Source organism: Dermacentor albipictus, chromosome 1 (genome assembly GCF_038994185.2).
Source record: "Dermacentor albipictus isolate Rhodes 1998 colony chromosome 1, USDA_Dalb.pri_finalv2, whole genome shotgun sequence".
NCBI classification, from domain to species: domain Eukaryota; kingdom Metazoa; phylum Arthropoda; class Arachnida; order Ixodida; family Ixodidae; genus Dermacentor; species Dermacentor albipictus.
Window position 1 is genome coordinate 42,925,227 of NC_091821.1, and position 18,132 is coordinate 42,943,358.

Consider the following 18,132-nt stretch of genomic DNA (forward strand, 5'->3'; position numbering starts at 1 on the left):
TATTTTTTTTCTACCGCCTAATGACATAATTAGTCCTAATTATTTGATAAACTTTTCAAAATATTACAATTAGATGATAAGTGTCAATGAGAAAATTATAGAGCGACATGAAAAACTCCCGATACAGCTTTCTGTTGCTCAATACGTGCTACGTAAAAGTGTTTTTCCGAGCGTGAAAGAATCCCGCGAACACACACAAAGTACCTAGATGATTGGGCCTAGTATATAGGCCTTGAACGGCAATGGGGGATCCAACGTGGCAGTCTAGAGCTAACAGGTATGCCATTTGTGGCTGGGGCTACGCGTAAACCCTTTAATAGACGTGTATAATACCGCGTTTCCGCTCGTTGAGACAGTGTCTAAGCTCACCATCGATATCGATGCTGTGTAGGTGCAGGTGGCCCTTGACCATGCTCACCGGACTGGCCGAGGAAGCGTTCTGGCCGGCTGTCAAGTGGCAGAGAGACGTGGCCATCTGGTCGCACATGTCGATTGGGGCCCGCAGCCGACCCATGTAGTAGAGAGCTGTGAGCCGCATCAGTAGGAACGGATGGCGGTAGTGATGATGATGATTATGATGATGATGGTGACGGTGGTGATGATGATGATTAAAATGACGCGGCGCGTTTTATCTAGCAAGGGTGAAGCATGGCCAAGGGGGCGCCAAGATCACAGCATACAAGTATCAGGGACGATGGTATGGAGTATAAAGAATGGAGGTAAAAGGGCTGTCAATATGCTTGAACTCAATGGCTTTGCAAGAGCTTAAACGGTGATACGCTAAAAAGCAATGATATGCATATGGTGAGGCTTGTCGTGTGCTCAAATCCGTGAAAATGCAGCGCGAAAATAAAAGAACTTCCGCATTGTTTGCCTCATATGCAGCTTCATAAGCATGGGGACGAAAGTTCAGTCGCGTGTATTTGATTTCATTTTATTACCTTAAAGAACCATCATATAAGACGTATTACATAAGATGTGGGTACCTACGTTATACATATAATGCTAATAAAGTACGCACAAGCGATACTGGCACAGAGAAGTCGTAATATGAACATAAGTAGCAAACAGCAAAGTGCAATAGAACAGATGTTCAAGAACACAGGTGATTACATAAAGCGTCCAAAGAAGGTTCTTTGGGAATGCATCGAATGGCTTATATTCATTCGCGCCTTGTGTGCGGCTAAATGGCGAGTATACCAGAAGTTTTAGATGTATTAATGGCACTTTTCTTCATTTCTATCTCTCTCTTTCTTGTTTAACCCTCCATGGGTTTGTGGCATCGTTAAAAAGTTGTAGCAGCGGGAAAAGCGGTGGCTCTGTAACTCGCTGAGAGAGGGAAGGGCTAGTAGTGCCGAAATATAAGTGCGGCAAATTCCACGGCTGTGGGAATTTGAACAGTCCTGAGGGAAACCGCAACTTTGGTTACGTTAATGATCCGAGTCTCAATATGCAGGTGTTAAGCCTATCGCGTTCTTCTCAGCCGAAGTGCAAGCTGGCATGTAGAACTTACGAGGCAGTGGACCTCTCGAAATGTTTACGAATGTGCTGGCAATTGTTCGATAGTCGGCGATTATTCAAATAGCCCGAGATGGTGCAGACTAACTTACATGGCGGATAATTGCTTCGGCATGTTTGGCCTGTAGCGACTAGAAATATGCCGACTTGGCACCGAGCAACGCCCATCCCGCGTTCTTTTCGGTCTCCCTTCATCTTATCTTTGGGGTTTTATGGGCCTAAACCACTTTCTGATTACGAGGCACGTCGTAGTGGAGGACTCCGGAAATTTCGACCACCTGGGGTTCTTTAACGTGCACCTAAATCTAAGTACACGGGTGTTTTCGCATTTCGCCCCCATCGAAATGCGGCCGCCGTGGCCGGGATTCGATCCCGCGACCTCGTGCTCAGCAGCCCAACACCATAGCCACTGAGCAACCACGGTGGGTAGGTCTACCTTCGCATCCACGTTACCGTTAGTAAGAGAAAAACTGGGAAGTCACGCGGTACAAATGCGGTGAAGCATTAAATTTATATTCTGAAGTTTTCCATGCAAGAACCATCATTTGATTATGATGCACTCCGGATTGATCTTGACCACCAGGGGTCCTTTAACATGCATCAAAAGCACCCTACACGGGCGTTCGTGCATTTCGCCCCCATCGAAATGTCGCCGCCGTGGCCGGCATTCGATCTCGCGCCCTCGGGCTTAGCAGACGAACGTCGAAGCCACTGCGCCACCACGGTGGCTAGAGTGGTGTACGGAAATGCGTGACCGATGGTGGAATCGAGCCTCCGTCCTCCAAATGACAGAAGCAAAAAAAAAAAGGGGGGGGGTCCTGGCAGAATGAGAACACGCGCACAAGCGAAGAGCACCTGTGCAATCAATCACAACGTCCTTGAAACGATATAGTTAATTGCGCAGCTTCTTCAGATGCGATGTGAGTATTCCAGCAGAGCCGCCCAATGCTGTAATAATTAGGCCCCGACCACAGCCGTGCTTCTCTCGAGCGGGAGTCGCTCTTTAAAGCGTATGGCGCGTGCGTCGTGTATCGGTTTCTCTCATTCTTCCCTCGCGACAGCTGGCGCTTTCAGGCGCTGTGTTAGACCGCACTGCCTCCGAGAACGGCCGACGTTTTTAGGCCCGACGCTGACACCTCCAAAGTGGGGGAAGTCCGCCCATAACGCTATTGCATTATTGTTTATTTTGCTCCGTGTACGTACTAGATATGGCGATCGTGTCCAATCTTATATAATGTATGCTAAACGATTGCCCGCCAAAAAAAAAAAGAAACTTACGCAAACGCAAAGGTGTAAAAGCGGCAATGTTCCATTTGTTCATATAGTTGTATCGCTGCGTCGGTTTGTCTTTGTTAGCTATGGGCTCTGTGGCAATTCGGCTACTTTAATCTGTAAATTTGTAATTCTTGCTACCTTGACTATCGAGCAAGTTGTAATGCTACGCACTGCCCGGGCGCTGACTTCTTAACCCGCGCATATATACGTACTAGATCTGTTCTGCGTCAGTGAACTTTATTATTATTATTGTTATTATTATTATTGCCTGTAAAAAAGATTATAGCACATGCACTGTGTTACAGTGTGTTGAGATACGGCATTGCAGTCTACGGCTTCTGTTCGGATCGTTGGGTTTGCAGAGTAGACAGTATTATAAAAAGTACTCTTAAACATGTTGCCTGCAATTCCCCAATCGTAACAGCTGCAAATATTTTCTGTGAACTTGGTCTATTGAATTTTCACTCTTTGCTGATAGAAACAGTTGTCGTTGAACATTTTTTGGAATTCCGCTTTCAAACAAAAAAGTGCCGCCACAAGAGAACTTAGAAAGCACGTCCGGTATGTAGTTCCTCGTTCAGCCACAAGGTACGGTGCGGCCAGACGCTGTGCATATGTGCCGAGCATGTCTTAACAAATTGCCTGACGAAATTTTCAACGCGACATTGAAAAGCATGCTGAAAGAATTATTAAAGCAAATATGTCGAAATTAACCTCCAGAATACTTTTTGCATAACAATATTTACTTCTTCAAACTTTTGTTTTAAGTAGATAAACCAAATATTTTCTTGTTCTATTCAATTTGTGGCCATTTGTTTTACTTATTTATTCTACATGTGTCATCGATTAATGCATTTTGTTTTCTTGCCATGTCTATCATATTCCTAGGCACGGTACTACAAGCCAACTGAGGCTTAGACCGGCCTGTTTGGGTTGTTTTGTATTTCTTTGTGGCAATAAAGATTATTATTATTATTATCATCATCATCTACGTTGTCCGCTTATGGTCTGGAATGTGCAATTGAAGCTCCTACTAGAGGAAAATTAGTTATTAATAGCCTACTGGCAATGCTGTTTAGTTCACATAGTGATCAGAGCTTCTAACGGTTCATTTAGGTCATGTACTATTCTACAAAAGTTGGCTGACCACTACGTTGTAGCATGCCGACTTGTATTACCAGACGCGTATGGAACGCCGTCGTTCGAAACTGCATCTGGGCAGCGCAAATGCCTTGTCTTTAGAGGTAATCAATCCCAGCTTGATAAGCTTATCATTACGTTTGACTGGGCATCCTTAACAAAAGAAGATTCGTCGGTCAAAGTGTATGAGTGGTTATGTACGCAACTGAAAAAAAAGAAGTGAATTACATTGCACACGGCTGATAGCTAAGCCGATAAAAAAGAGTCACTGCTGGATGAACACATAATTTCTTGCTTCTATTTCGTATCGAGATACCTTGCGGAAACGCTGCAAAAGAAATCCGAGAAGCCAAGCACTGCGATTAGAATACAAGTCGGCAATAAATAACGTTGTTGCTCTTCTGCGAGGGGCCAAACAACGTTACATTCTTTTTATAAATTCCAACAATCTTCAAATACAGTGAGCAAAACTTTCTCTTTGGTAAATCCTCTCTGAGGGGTGAGTTCTAGTAAACAGTCTGTTTTTGGGTTGTTTTCAGCAACCTCCCACAGCAGTGCCTGATGCTTTAAACAAGCACTTTGTAAGAGCGTCCCAAAGAGCTGTCTCTCTGCCCACAAACACTCGGCCGTTACGGCGATCCGTATCTGCGTCAGCTTTTCTTCCGAGAATTTCGAGAGGCGATCTGGAAGGAATTATTTTCACTTTCCGTCCAAACAAGCCCACTGGATATGATGCAATATCCTTACACACCATCAGAAGGAATTTCAATGCGCTGTCAGATATTATCCTGCATACTGGAACTGGTGCAATAGAATTGGTGTTACGTGTTTGTGGAAAATTCCTTTTCCCCCACCACTGTAACAGCCCGCAAGGACTAACAGTATTGGAAATAAATAAATAAATAAATATACTGAATGGTTTCTTGGAAGGTGACGAAATTCCGGAATGCCTAAAAACGGCACTTGTTTTACCACTACACAAGTCAGCGAAGAAAGATAATATTAAAACTATCGGCCAATATCTACATTGACGGTTATTGCTCAGGTCTTTGAAAAATTTTTTTTCCACACTATGCATTCTTTGCTTAACAAATTTCCTATCTGACTGATCGACAGTTTGGCTTTGTTTCTGGTCGTGGTACTGTGGCACTGCTTGAGGAATTTTCAGACGAAGTGTTCTCGGCATTCGATCAGACGCTTTTCACGTGTGCCCTGTTCTTAGATGTAGCGAAAGCGTTTGACACCCTTGATCATCAAAACTTGTTAAATAAACTGTATTTTGGGGGGATTTCGTGGGCGTTTTTACAAAATTCTCAAATATTACTTGAGCAACATATTTCAAGTGGTCGCTACTGATGATAAGGGTGTTTTTAGTTCTAAGCTGTCGCTGAAAGATGGAGTTCCTCAGGGGTCCATTTCATCGCCAGTGTTGTTTAAAATCTTCGTTAATGACTTTCCTTTAGCAATTTCCGAATGTTCCATGTTCCAGTATGGTGACGACACTGTATTACTGGCAAGACATCTTTCTTACAAAATGTCCACTGAAATGTTGCAAAATGACTTGTACAATGCAATGTTTTGGTTCACTAACAATGGAATTGTTGTCAATGCCCAAACAACACAACTTATCTTTTTTTTCGCTCTCCACGCAAGACTACTGTAATTAACATGCCTCTCTACTTACATGAGTCGAACTGTTTCTTGTAAATGTGCGCTTATTCCAAATGTGGATTGTGTGAAATATTTTGGAACATCTTTCGATAGTAACTTGTCTTGGCAACATCACTTATCACTTATTTGTTCTAAACTGAAGTCAGTCGCTTGGCTGTTTAATATAAAAAAGATTTGCACCCTTGTCTGTAAAAAAAATTATTGTACATGCACTGGGTTACGGTGTGGTGAGATACGACATTACAGTCTACGGCTTCTGTTCGGGTCGTTGGAGATGCAGGGTAGACAGGATTATTAAAAAAAATTTTCTTAAATACGTTGCCTACAATTACCCAATAGTAACAACTAAAAATATGTTTCGTGAACTTGATCTAACGAATTTCCAATCATCGCTTACCGAAACAGTCGTCGTCAAACTTTTTTTTAAAATTCCGCATTCAAACAAAAAAATGCCGCACAGGCAACTTAGAAAATACGTCCGTCATGTAGTTCCTCGTTTAGCCACAAGGTATGGTGCGGCCAGACGCTGTGCATATGTGCCGGACATTTGTATTAAGTTACCGGATGAAATATTTAACGCGACGTCGAAAAGCACGCTGAAAGAATTATTAAAGGAGCTGTGATGAAATTAACTTCCAGAACATTTTTGCATCGTAAGATTTACTTCATTTTTCTTTGTTTTAAAAAGAACAACAAAATGTTATCTTGTTCTTTTGGATTTTTTGTCATTCATTTTTTTCTTTGTTCTACATGTCTCATCAATTTATGTTTTCTTTTTTTTTTTCACCGTTTGTATCATGTTCACAGGCACGGTTCTACAAGCCACCTGAGGCTTAGACCATGCTTTCGTGTTGTTTTCCATTTCTGGTGGCATAAAAAATTATTATTATTATTATTGTTGTTGTTGTTGTTGTTGTTGTTGTTGGTTCAATGTAACCATAATCACTGTTGAAGTCAGCATAACACGTAATTCAATATATTTCTGGAGCTACGCGAGCTCTCACATTTATAAAGCGAGCGCCGACGGTGTATGTCCTGTTGATGAAAATGGTGATCTCTCGAACACTGCTGATGCCTTTGCAGAAGATTTCTGTTCTGTATTTCGTGTGGACAACTACTGTACCTCAAGTAACCTTCTTTCTCAGTCTTGTACAGTATGTACGCTATCACTCGGTGGAAACCTTGTTTTCAACTGTATCAAATGCCTCAAACCATCCCTTTCTTGTGGTGCTGATATGGTATGGTATGAAGAACTTTATTTGGTCCTGAAGTTCAACCATAGGTTGACGCGGGCCGCTCCCACGTTGGGACTGTCACGCCGAGCCCTTCAGCCACATCGCGGGCCTTCTGGACTGCCCGTAATTGGTCAGAGAGTGATTCGCTGTGTAGCATTTGCCGCCACCATTCTTCTTCCTTGTCACAGTCTGTGAAGACCGCGGGGCACTGCCAAAGCATGTAGTCAAGAGTAATGATGCCATTGCACTTATTACAGTTGATTTGAGTTTCCCTCTCAGGATAGATCCTGTTAATAAAATATGAACTTGGGTATGTCCCTGTCTGTAGCAAACATAATGTGACCGCTTGGGCTCTGCAAAGCTTACCGTGTGGCAATGGGTATTCCCTTCTGCTTAAATAATAATGCTTCGTGATTTCGTTATATGTTAATAATCGATCCCTGTGTTCCCCGGGTGAAGTGTAAGTTGCTCGGTCTTGAAGAGCACGGCTAGAAAGTCCTCGTGCTGCTTCATTTGCCACCTCATTGAGGTTTCTCCGAGCTCCGTCCACTACCCCCAGATGTGCAGGAAACCAGCGGATTTCAATCCTCTCACTGTTGACCTTCTCTAGTAATTTTGTTACTATCCGTGTCACATATCCTTTGATAAAGTTGCGTATGGCTGTTCTAGAGTCGCTGTAAATATGTGTCCACCGATTAGCCCGAATGGCTAAGGCGATTCCTACTTGCTCTGCTACTGTTGGGTCCTTGGTATAGACGGTGATGGCATCCCGTATGTTACCTTGAGTGTCTACAACAACGGAGGTATACGCATCCTTATTTTTAACCCAGGCAGCGTCAACGAACACCGCCTGCTGCTTATGTTGATCTATGTCTTGAAGGAGTGCCTTCGCCCTTGCCTTTCGTCTCTCGAGGTTATGTGTCGGGTGCATGTTCCTAGGGAACGGGGTCGTCTTTATTGTTTCTCGTAGTCCCGCTTGCAATTGTGTTAATAATTCTCCTTCGTTGGTGTGGTTGTTAATTTCTACGCCAATTTCTTCAAGTAGCGCCCTCCCAGGTCGTGTCCCCATTAGTCTCTCGTGGTGGGCCACCTGCTGAGCCTCAGCTATCTCTTCTAGCGTGTTATGCAGCCCTAGGCGCAATAAGCTATCGTTAGCCGTGCTGATGGGAAGTCCTAGTGCAGTCTTTATAAGTCGTCTGATTAATGCGTTTAGCTTGTTCTTATCAGCCTGTGTCCACTGTAGCATGCCAGCCACGTACGAGAAGTGGCAAAAGGCGAATGCATGTACCAATCTTATGGCACTGTGTTCTCCTAGCCCCTTATGCTTGTTGGTAACTCTACGCAGAAGCCTAATGACTTCTTCTGACTTGTTAGAGATGTGTTGTATCATCCTGCAATTAGATCCATTCGCTTGCAGGAGAAGTCCTAGCACTCTAATAGTCTCCACCTGCCTGATTGGTTCTCCATTCTTCGCGTATATGTCAATGCGGGGTTCTTCCTCTGGGATATATCCGTTCGGTTTGCGCCCACGCTTACTGCTCCGTAGTACCAATAGTTCAGATTTCTTAGCAGAGCAGTGCAGTCCCATACCCGCAAGTGTTGTTCCCACCACATAAATGCTTTCCTGTAGTTTGGTCTCTGTTGGTCCCATATTACCTTCGGCACTCCAGATTGTTACATCATCTGCATATATAGCAAAGTGGATACCCTCAATCTGCGCGAGACCTCGAGCCACTTTTGACATTGCCAAATTAAATAACATGGGAGATAGGACGGACCCTTGTGGTGTCCCACGATTCCCAAGTTTCAGAGTTGTCGATTGGAGTTCGCCTAACCTGAGACAAGCAGAACGGCCACCGAGAAAGGCTTTAACTATATTGTGCAATCGTTTATCCAATCCCATCTCTGAGAGGATATCCAATATGGCCCTGTGCTTGATGCGATCAAAAGCCTTTTCTACATCTGGGCCTAGAAGAGCTCTCGTATGCAGCGGGCTAGCAAGAATAAGGTGATGTTTGATTAAAAGCATTGCATCTTGAGTCGAAAGTCCAGGACGGAAACCGATCAGGTTATGCGGAAGAAGATTTCTGTTTTCTACATACTTAGTAAGTCTATTGAGTATGACATGCTCCATGGTTTTGCCCAGACATGATGTTAACGATATGGGTCTTAGGTTATCTAGATTTAGTTGCTTGCCTGGTTTGGGAATAAGAATTGTGTTAGCAATTCTTCATTTCTTTGGATAATCACCATTTTTCCAGAGTTCGTTGAAATACTCTGTTAAATATGTTATAGATTCATCGTCCAAAATTTTCAACAGCCTATTGGAAATGCCATCTGGACCGGCAGCAGATCTACTGTTGAGGTCGTACAGGGCTGCGCGAACTTCGCTTTCTGTGAAGTCTTGATCCATAGGCTCACAGTCTTCCCCTGTATATTCAGGCGGGTCTGTACTCTCATTGCTATCCTTAAGCGGTAAATACTTAGCTGCAAGCCGATCCAGAATGGCCTCCTCCGTTGTGTCCTGACTCTCACGATGGACGAGTCGTGCTACTGCTGTTCTCCTATTAGATTTCGTGTCGTTCTCATGAAGCAAATGTCTAAGTAAATTCCAATTTCCACCATGTCTGATTCGACCATCTATGGAATTGCAAAGCTCATCCCATTGTTGTTTCTGTAAATTTCTGGAGTGTTCTTCAATCTCCCTATTCAACAATGATATGCGCTTCCTGAGTCTCCTGTTCAGACGTTGCGTTTTCCATCTTTTTAACATAGATTGTTTGGCTTCAATCAAGTGCGCCAGCGTACTGTCCATGATTTCGATATCCTCCTCTCTGGTAATATCCTTCGTTGCCGCCTTTACATCTTCCCTGAGCTGAGTGGTCCAAGTTTGGAGTGTTTTCTTTTCTCCTGTCTCTGTCTCAGCTCTGCTTTTCCTTGCTTTCCGAAAAAGATCCCAGTCAATGTAGTTAAAATGCTTTATCTCATTACTTGGTGTTTCCAATAGTATTTGCAATATGTAATGATCGCTACCCAGGTCAATATTGGAGTTATTCCAGCCAGCGTTCGCTAAATTTGATACAAAAGTAAGGTCTGGGGTGGAGTCCCTGCATGTAGATGTACCACACCTAGTGGGATAAGCTGGGTTTGTGATGAGGGAGAGATTAAGATCTTTAGCTAGGTGCCAGAGTCCATCCCCTTTCTATGTATTCCAGCGATATCCCCAGGTTTGATGTGGGGCGTTGAAATCTCCTCCAATAATGAGTGGAGCGTGCTTAGTAATAGCCATAGTCTTATTAAGAAGTGCCCTGAAACTCTGTTTCATGTCGCTAGGGCTGCTATAAACATTAAGACAAAAGAGGCTTTGCGGTTTGCTTCTATTCCTTTTCAGAATTATTTCCACAAGTAAGTATTCTAATTTGTTTAGTCCAAGGTGCAAATCATGTTCTATGTAAGGTATTTTCTTATCTACGAGCGTGGCTAGCCCCCTACCCGGCTCTTTGCCCCTGCATGTCGCTTTGTATCCGGAGAGGCTAATGTCATCCGCCAAGGTTTCCTGCAGCATAATAATTTTCGGTTTGTCTGCAGAGTTTTTTATTAACTGCATGAGAGGTGCTTTTTTGTGATAAAATCCTCGGCAATTCCATTGCCACACGGTAAAGCTCCCCCTGCTAGCCATTGCTTATAGAACCCGCCTTACTGCTACCCGCTAGAGTACGCTTCGTAGAACCCCCCGACGCGCCAGGGAGTGATCTGACGCTTTCTGCTTCTGAGGGTAAGTATTCGTCGTCCTCGGCTTGCGCTTCTACTTTGGTAAGCCTCTTTTCAGCCGTCAGTCTCCATTTCCATAACTTACCAACTTTGAAGGTAGTTTTGTCTATGGCATCTCTAAGTTGTTTAATCGCCTCCTTGATCTCTTCCAAAGCCGAGCACACTGTCGTTTCTACTGGGCTTATTGCCCGCTTCTTTGGAGCTGGTGTGTTTTCTTCATCCTGACTGTTGTCATTATTCACCGGTTTGGCTATTGCTACTTTTGTGGAGCTAGTCTGCGAGTTCTTGCGAAGTTCTACCACCTGCTTAGTAAGTCCTTCATTTGCCTTTCTCAGATACGTTACTTCTTTAATTAGCTGTTCTACCCTGGCATCATTATCTCCGACCGGCCGCCCCGCACCGCTCTCCGCGGTCCTCACAGTACCTTTCACTTTGTCGACCCAGGTTGTTCCAGATGTCGTCTTGTCGCCAGGCGTCTGCCCTCCTCCTTCGAAGCGCACCTGCACTTCACGTGATCTGGAGCGGCTTCTGCCCTTCGACGGCGAGCGGCGTCTTGACCGTGTGGGGCTCCTTGAGCGCGTGCGCCCCCTGGTGCCCGTTTGGGCATCCCATTGCAGCTGAGGTGGTGTCGCCCCCGATGCAGATCTGTTGCGTTCTCGTCGTCGAATTCGCACCACGTATGGAATTTGGTACCGCTGTCGGCAAGTCTTGTCCCCAGTTGGGTGGTCCCCTCCACAGAATTTGCAGTTAGGCACACACATGTGATTGTCCTCCGGGTTTTGAGTTCCACATCCTCTGCACTGTACCACGTCCGGTGTTGGACATACATCTGCTCGATGTCCAATCTTTCCGCAAGCATAGCAGACATCAAACTGCTTCCTATACAGGTAACACCTTACAAGGGTCGACCCGTATCTGACATAATTGGGCACCTTGAGCCCATCAAACAGAACGATGACCGAGCCCGTGGATTTAATGCGTTTGGCTGCCAGTGCCAGTGGGTTAAAGTCATGCACAATGTTCTGCGTTATCGTGGCCTGCGTTATCGTGGTGCTGATGGTATTCCTCCGGCATTGCTTCAGACGTGTAGAAGCATACTTGATCCCTGTTAACTCAAGTATTTTCAACAGTTCCGTAAAGTCTAGTGCGTTCCCTAACCCTTGGAAGGTAGCACAGGTAGTGCCCGTACATAAATCGGGTGCTGAAGTCCTGCTACTAACCACCGGGCTGTATCTATCCCCAGTGCTGCGTCAAAAGTGTTTGAATGTATACTGCATTCCCAGCTTTCTGGTCAGTGCTAAGAAGATTTTAATAGATCATCAGCATGGCTTTGTTATCAGGACGCTCCGCAACAACGAAGTTGGTCACATTTATGACCCTTATTCCACTGTGGTACATAGGAGGGGCCAATTAGATGTTATAGTGTACTTTGACCTAAGTAAAGCATTTCATTTAGTTCGCCATGAACTCCTGATGGCAAACCTCACGCAAGTGGATCCGTTCTTGGCCCTCTTCTCTACCTCCTGTTCACAAATGACGCTTCGTCAGCAATTCGACACCCTTCATTCTTTCTATATACGCTGACGACTTAAAGCTGTTTTAAGACTGTGACCAGTGTCACACACACACACACACACACACACACACACACACACACACACACACACACACACACACACACACACACACACACACACACACACACACACACACACACACACACACACACACACACACACACACACACACACACACACACACACACACACACACACACACACACACACACACACACACACACACACACACACACACACACACACACACACACACACACGCACACACACACACACACACGCACACACACACACACACACACACACACACGCACGGACGCATCTGTCAGTGTGAAAAAGTGTGTGTCAGTGTGTGAAACGCGCGTTTCCTTACGCGCGTTTCACGTGCACAGCGTTTTCCTTTCACACATACGCCTGCGTGCGTATGTGTGAAATAAATATGGAAAGTGAATCGGGATTGTCGTCGGAAATGTCTAAAGCACAGATTCATCGCACCAAGCACAGCGAGCAGCAGCAAGCTCGGCGACAGAGGCAGCGGGAGTCGACCGACGAAGGTGTGGCCAAGCGATCGCGACTGCAGCAACAAAGACAACAATTCATGGCGTGGAAACGTGCCAACGAAGCCGCTCAACAACGACAGAAGCGATTTGAGAATGGCAGATTGCACAAGCGTGCCAAACGCGCTGCCGAAACGAATGAACAGCGGCAATTACGCCCGACTAGCTGCGGACGTTGCACCATACAGCATCGCAAGGCCGAGGCACGTCTGTCATTGGCAATGGCTGCGACGGCCACCTTCAAGCGGGACTTCATCGACAACTCATTCGGCTGTGCGCGTTCTGTGTGCGGCAGACTGAGGCACAAGAAAGACTGGGAATGCGTTACGGCCCCCATGTACGCTACTATGGCTTTCGCCTTTCCCGACGTTGAAGAATTCTCTTCGTTTAAGGTGTATAGAACGTGTAAGACTTGGCTCGCCCAAACTAAAGTGCCTTTGTACTCTGTGAGCAATGGGTATAAATATCCGACAAAGCCTGCCTACTTGCCTCCGCTCAACTGTATAGCGGAGCGCATGATTTCCCCTCGCATACACTTCATGCAAGTGCGAAGGCTGTTCTACAACGCTGTCAAGTACGGCGTGAATGCACAAAACGGTCTTTGTGCAAGTCTGCAATCCTCCTCCTATGCCCACCGAGTAACCCTGTATGCATTATGCAACCCATTGTGCATGACTATGCGTATCATGTGTGCAATAAAACAACAGTTTAACAATGACATGGCGACTGCAAAGGACTTAATTACCAACCGGTCAAACAACGGCCCAGCAATGCATAACTTGGCGCAAGAGAATGGCGTATTTGATCTAAGAAAAAGTACTTTCCCACGATACTCCGTATTTGGCGCAGCCAAACCATATGTAATTTTTTCATCCTGATATAAATTTTCAGGTTTCAGCTGGTGTCAGTCAGCAGCACACAACGGGTCCGGCATCTAGTGTTGTGTTATTTGATCAAAGCACATCAGCGAATGCATTAGGCGCTTGAAGCTTTCCCCATATTGCAGCCCTAATGACATCCCATCCACAATTCTAAGAGATTACGGCAGTATATTTGCCCCAGTATTGACATCTATATTTACTAACTCTTTGAATACTTCTACTTTGCCGCACATTTGCAAAACTATAGTACTTTTTCTGTACTGAAGTCTGGCTGTCAAGCCGATGTCTCGAATTATTGCCCGATTTCTCTTCTCTGTGCCACATCTAATGTTTTTGAGCTTGCTCTTCACAACATATTGTATTTTACCGTGAATAACTAATTGATTACGAATCAGCATTGATTTATCAGTGGCTGCTCAATTGTCACAAATTTCACAAGCTTCAGGGCACAGGTGTCCGAGCCGGTATTTGAAAGGAGGTAAGTTGACGTCATTTACTGTGACCTCAGCAAAGCTTTTGATGCAGTCAGCCACTCACTGCTTCTGATCAAGCCAACGTACATTGGTGTCGGCACGTCAAATGTCAATCTCTTTCGCAGTTCTTGATATGTCGTGTTTTGTTAACGTCAATGGCCAAACATCTTTTTACATGGCAACTAGGGACGTCCTCCAGTGATCAGTGTTCGGACCTTTCCATTTAATTTTTTTTATTATTAGCATTCTTTCCGCTATTCGGAATTTTTCGGTCCTTCTATATGCCGATGGCATCAGAATTTTAAAGGACGTTCATACTGTTGATGACTGTCCCATCCCGCAGTCTGACCTGTTTTCTTTTTCTGAATGGTGTAAAAGATAATAGCGAGTTTTAGAATAGGGGCCCCAATAGTTTGGGGCCCCAAAGAGCTTTGCGGGTGTTATCGTTGGGGCACGCAGGAGTGAAGAGTTTTAGAATAGGGTTTTGCGTTTGCGGATAACGCCTTCCGTTGGCAGCGCCACCATGGCGTCAGAGAAAAGCTAATATGAATAATTAAATAAACTATACCATCTTATAATAGGAATACTAATTTTGACTTGCTTGTAATCGCGTTTAATTACAATTTAGAGGTTCTTCTGTAAGCACCAAACAATTAGTTGCGCTTAGTTTTGAGCAAACCAACTTTACCTGCCTTCAACAGCCAAGCTTAGCCGTGTTAGGCCTACGAGCCATAAAATCCCCAATCGAATTCGGAATCAGCGGCGTCTAATGAATCAATCTTCATAACACACGTTAGTTGAGAGAAAGCGATAACCGTGGTCACTACTCCTAGCTTGCGAACTTCCCGCGTTACCACGAATCGAACCCAGTTTGGTGCTAGGTTAGAGCCGTCGCTTCGATGGGTGTCGCCATGTTTGCTGACGCAAAGCTTTTGGGGCCGCTATTTGGGCTCCAGATAAATCGGTGAAATAGTGCTCCTAACTCAAAACCCAAACGCAGTTTGCGTCTTGCGCATGCGCAATGGCTTCGACGCTATTTCTTTGGGGCCCCAAAACGTTTGGGGCCCCTATTCTAACACTCTCTATTGACCTCACCTTCGATGCTGCTAAGACCCAAGTCATGACTTTCACTGGGAAAAGAGCAAGCATTTCTTTTTTCTTATTCTGTAGATTCCGTATGATAAAATCTATGAGATCAATTATCCCGGCGTCCATTTTTGATACAACCTTACATCTTTCTGCTCAAACTAAACGCGTTGCAATGCGGGTATGTGCTCTCTTGGCTCTGTTTGCAGACAACCAAGGAAATTCCATTCTCCTACACCGTTCTTCAAGTTGTACACAACAATCTGTCTTCCTCAATTCGAATGCGCGACGGTCGTCTGGAGTGGTGTTTCTAGATCCAACAGCGATGTTATAGTTCGGGTACCGAGAAAGCTTCTAAGCAGATACCATCACCGCTTTGCTAACAAGGACACTGGACTTTGCTCTAGCACTGTTGCACGATTTTCATTGCCCTTACATCGCTGTCGACTTAATCGCACCAACCTTCGTTTTCTTTTCAAACTCGTTCACAATATCCTCGCATGAGTCGAGCTCCTCAGTTGTATCGTGCTTCGAATTTCGCGCAAGATCCCTAGAGAACATAAGACATTTCCATGTTCCTCCCTGCCATCACCAACACTTTCCACAGAATACTGCGTTTTTGCACACTTATTTTCATGATTTCGATATTTTTCGTAACTTTCTGTCATTGTTCTTTTCCGAGCTTAGCGTTCATGGGTCATAATTTCCCACATTGTTCAACTGCTCTTCTCCTCCTTTTTCCTTTGTATTCCCCTTGCGCCTTGTATCTACATTCTTCTTTCCAAAATCTTTCATGCTCTTTACTTAAATTCCCCTGCAGTTTATTTTTAATGTATGTGCCAGTGCCAGCACTTGGACGTTATTATTGTTCTTTGGCACGGTAAATGACTGATTAAATTATTATTATTATTGATAAAGGGAAAGTGAGACATCCACCCGTTTTTGTAGCAATTGCTACAAAGGAAACCCATACGGGTTCCTCGAAAGAAAAGCCTCAGAGTTGAAGAAAAATTCGTCCTGGTCCGGGATTCGAACCCGGGACCACCGCCTTTCCGGGGCAGCCGCTCTACCATCTGAGCTAACCAGGCGGCTAGCAGATGGCAGGGCGAAGTCGACTTTGTCGACAACACGAAGCAAAGGCAACAGTTTGACGTAGTAGTTCTGCGGAAAGCCGGAAGGTGGAGAGAAGCAATTCATAAAGGGAAAATCAGACATCCACCCGTTTTTGTAGCAATTGCTAGAAAGATGATATTATTATTATTATTATTATTATTATTATTATTATTATTATTATTATTATTATTATTATTATTATTATTATTATTATTATTATTATTATTATTATTATTGGCACGCTCACGTTTTGAGCGACAGCAGATCGCTCTGCACGCTTAAGGTCATTAAGAAATCCACTTGAGTATATACCCTTTTATTCAGGCAGAAGCATATATAATTGCGGATGAGCAACGCTAAGCCATCGAACGACAACAGCACAAATAAGGCTACAACTGCCGCTGCAGAAATCCCGAACTGGGTGGTCTACGTGTCGCCCCAGCCGAAGCCGATTCTTTATGTCGAATTTTAGAAAAGTTACATTCCATACTGGAGGAGACGAGGATGCCAGGGGAAGCTGTGAGCGCAGTAGACGACAGTATAACGTGGTTTTGATACGGAGAATGCATTTCCCACTTATAGGCAACTCACACACGCCTCGCCTGCCGCCTCACTTGCTTTTTAAACAAACGATACTCTTCAATGCCACGTCCCTTGAGCTCTCTGAATGACCTCTTCGGGGCATTCGGCAACTGGCAAACGGCGTGGATAAGCCTCTGTCGAGCCTTTTGAAGCTTTTCACCTACACCCCTCGGCACCGCTACACATTTTGTGCTGGATGTTGGAAAATGTTGACTTTAATTCTGAAAGTTTAGGAAAACACTGCTCCGTGTCGACGAACACGGAACCCACGCGTCATTTGCACAATACGTTTTTCTGTTTGTGGGTCACCTGCGGCCGAATTTTTACAACTATTGCAAATGAAAGGTGGTTCCCACGGTAGAAAAATATATGCCAGGATCTTCCGCGCAGATATATCCACTCGGTTATTTCGCGAATGCCCTAAGGGGTGTGCGTCACTCTTGTGCTTCCCCCCAGTGCGGTGTATCATTTTACCACTTACCCGCATTTCTGCAGTAGGTGTCGTTGCAAACCTCGTAGTTGATGGCTGAAGATGTTCAACGGGAGATGCCACGTGAATATCACCGCAGCTGGCTCAAAAAAAAAAAGAAATACTCACGTTTTTTATTTGATCCGTTTCTGCCACTATCGGTCAGGTCACCTGGGTGCAATACATTCCTCAATATGCAACAGGAGCAAAACATTTTTAATAAATCTCGGTACTTTACTGTTTTAAAACTGTATTTGGTCAACAGAGCAAGAGATTGCTCATTAGTGGTGAAACGGGGGTCGGACTTCATTACTTTTGCTTCTTTCTTAAACGAATACGGACACATAATTTAGAAGTCGTAGAGACTGCATGCCACATGCTCCTCGCACGTAAAAGGACAACGCTTACCAAGCACAAAGGTTGAGAAATGCTTACAAAACATTGTTGATTTGATACTAAAATTGGTGTCTAAAAGCCCGACCTGGCGTCGCCGACATTATCGTGACGTCATGTTGCAAATCTGCCCAATATACGGCAGAAACAGTTGCAGACGTCAGCCTATAAGTATACTATTGTACGATTCGTATATCGTGTATCGGGATCGAGTTCTCTATCGTGTTGCACGATTCCGGATTGTGCAAAGTCGTGATGGAAAGTGTCTATGCAACAGCACTCTATCCGGACCGAACTCAATCCGAATGGGGCTCGGTCGCGATCGAAAGTGCCCGTGTGACACCGGCATACTCTGCGGAGCTTTGTTGTCTGCTTTCACATAATCGGTTCT

General features: G+C 44.7%; 1 protein-coding gene and 1 non-coding gene across 2 annotated transcripts in view; both read right to left on the reverse strand.

Moving 5' to 3' along the window:
* LOC135905528 (neprilysin-1-like) overlaps nucleotides 1-18,132 on the reverse strand; it is a 48,425-nt gene that overhangs the window by 29,660 nt on the left and 633 nt on the right. Inside the window, exons 4-6 of the mRNA XM_065436485.2 lie at nucleotides 17,478-17,519; nucleotides 17,361-17,405; nucleotides 370-525 (exon numbers count right to left, since the gene is read on the reverse strand). Of these exons, the coding sequence (XP_065292557.1) occupies nucleotides 370-525; nucleotides 17,361-17,405; nucleotides 17,478-17,519 (243 nt within the window). The remainder of the gene's footprint in view (nucleotides 1-369; nucleotides 526-17,360; nucleotides 17,406-17,477; nucleotides 17,520-18,132) is intronic.
* TRNAS-GGA (transfer RNA serine (anticodon GGA)) lies at nucleotides 16,198-16,272 on the reverse strand. The gene has a single exon. It is a non-coding gene; the product is annotated as a tRNA-Ser (tRNA).